Here is a 2,571-nt window from a genome sequence, read left to right on the forward strand (position 1 = left end):
TCTCTCACTAATTATTTGGAATAAGTTAATGGCTTACTCATTTATACAAAATAACTAACTAATTGCTCTTGCAAATATTTGTATATATGTACATACATATCTACACTTCTCTATACATACTTGCAGTCGTCTTTATATGTGTGTGTGTGTGAAAAGCGATCAGCGCTTAGCGTTGATTGGTGCGTACAATGCAGTGGAGAATAGAAAGTACATAGTACGCGTTTGATGACGTCACTATCGCACGCAGACTATAGAGCGATCTCTTTCGTGAAACCAGCAAACGAGCGGTATATGCGCGACAACAACAATGTGGGAGCGACTACAGCCGATCATTGCTATTTTGAGTTCGCTTCGGCATAGCGGCATTAGTTGCGTTACGTTCCTGTGCGGGTTAGGATGTGAACTGGTTTGTTTTCACGCGAGGAGGTGGAAATTTGAAATTTTTTCCCAAATATACATTATTGTGCGTGTGTATATGTGAAAATTAGTGTTAATTAAAAAAAAAAAAAAATTTGCTGAAATATTTTTCGTTTTAAATTTAAGTTTCAAAACGTTACTACTATAAGTTGCGGTGAAGTGCTAATAGAACTCGCTTGAGAATATGTCCATACGCCCGAGTTCGCCGAAAGTTTTGCTGGACATCAGCTACAAACCGCTGCCGCATGCCATGGACATGCAGGACAATGTGATTAAATTGATCAAAATGGAGCCGCAAGCTTACGAATATCTGCACAACATGCAAATGCAACAGGATATGGTCGCGCATCAACATCAACAACAACAACAGCAGCAACAACACACGCTCAGCGGTACGTTTTATCACAGCACAAATGTAGCCACACAGCCGACAGCGCTGCACACACAACGTCACATGGCGGAGCCAACGGATTTCGCTTATGGTGACAACGGCGCCGGTGACGCTGAGGTGGATCACACCGACTATCACATGCAAAGCCCGGAAATGCTCAGCAACTGCAGCGCCAACACAACGCCGATGGATTTTGGACAAAGCGCGGTAGAGAACACCGCTGGCGCCACAACAACAACCACAAATATGAGTAAAGAATTGAATAATAATTATAATATGCAGAATGGCGCGTGCAACGGCGTCACGACGCAGCTGGTGGGTGCGCACAAGCGGAGTAGAGGTGAATTCGAGAGTGCGGATCACGAGCTTATGAGCGAGACTAAGAAACCGCATTTACAGCTGATAAGTGAGCAACAGCATGCACCACAGCAGCAACAACAACAACAAGCGCACTTCATGCACGCGCAGGATGCGCCGCGGTTTGCCTTGGATTACCTGCCAACAACAGTGTCGGATGTGAATTCGAATATCAACGGTCCCAACAACAACAATGCGGACAGCAATAGCAACAACAGCAACGGCAGCAGTAGCGGTGGGTCACCATTTGAATTCGCCGCACGGGAAATGTGTGAGAATAGTGTGGACAATTTCAAATACGGCTATCAACAACAACTGCCGCACGGACCCCTGCAACAGCAGCAATCACAACAACCACATCAGCAGCAACAAAATCACCACCAGCAAGCGACGCAGCAATCATTGCAGCAACAGTCACTGCAACAACAGCAGCAAACACTGCAACAACAACAACAACCGCTGCAACACACATTAACACCGACAACAACAACGCCGCCGCACAATGTACCACCAACTAACGGTATTTTCAGTTTAAAACACGAAATCGGCAAGGATTTAACACACACACTCGCACACGAGACAGCGGCGGCGGCGGCGGCGGCGCTAAGCCAAGTACACGCGCAGACGCCGCATATTATTGGCAAAAGCCTCGCCGCACAACACTATGACTTTGCGCACTCGATGAAGAGCAACAACTCCGAAGGTGACGAAATGGAATTTTTGCGCATGAATGGCGATAATCATGAGAACTGCGACGCCAGCTATGATTACGCCAACGATGATTTGATGGACATACGCGCGGACTCGTTGTCCGACAATGCCGATACGGCTGCGAAACACTTTCGTAAACCGCGACGACGTACGCGCCGAAAATCAAGCCGTTCCGAGGATGCCGATGAGTTTCACAATCAACGCGTCATGGCCAATGTGCGCGAGCGTCAGCGCACGCAGAGCCTAAATGACGCGTTCAAGGCGCTGCAGCAGATCATACCGACATTGCCGAGCGATAAGCTGAGCAAAATACAAACGTTGAAGCTGGCGACCAGGTGAGTGGAGTTGTAAGCAATGGGTGGGCCGTATGCGATTGCGGTTGCGGGAAAAGTTTCTTGTGTGTATTGTGTTAGGTTAAAGTACATGGTGTCATTGTGATGGTTAGAAAGTGTTTGGAAAGTAAAGGTGTTTGAGTAGGCGAAGCGCTGACAAACGTTGTATACAAATTTGATGTGATTCATACGAGTATGTTGAGTTTGAGTGCGATATGCAAAGACTTTCTTTTTAATTTTGGGTGATTTTTATTAATTAATAAAAAATAATTTTAAAAAGATTTGTGAAAAATTATTGGAAAAATTTTAAAATTAATTTAATTAACTTAATGTAATTTTTCTGCATTTTTTTAATTAATAAAA

The 2,571-nt window shown here is 45.0% G+C and overlaps 1 protein-coding gene across 1 annotated transcript in view; it reads left to right on the forward strand.

The window, feature by feature from the left end:
- The first annotated feature begins 383 nt into the window (after positions 1-383).
- LOC108971083 (protein twist) overlaps positions 384-2,571 on the forward strand; it is a 6,506-nt gene continuing 4,318 nt past the window's right edge. Inside the window, exon 1 of the mRNA XM_018936909.1 lies at positions 384-2,211. Within this exon, the coding sequence (XP_018792454.1) occupies positions 602-2,211 (1,610 nt within the window). The 5' untranslated portion in view covers positions 384-601. The remainder of the gene's footprint in view (positions 2,212-2,571) is intronic.

The sequence above is a fragment of the Bactrocera latifrons genome, unplaced genomic scaffold (assembly GCF_001853355.1).
Source record: "Bactrocera latifrons isolate USDA-ARS-PBARC rearing strain unplaced genomic scaffold, ASM185335v1 scaffold_320, whole genome shotgun sequence".
Taxonomy (NCBI): domain Eukaryota; kingdom Metazoa; phylum Arthropoda; class Insecta; order Diptera; family Tephritidae; genus Bactrocera; species Bactrocera latifrons.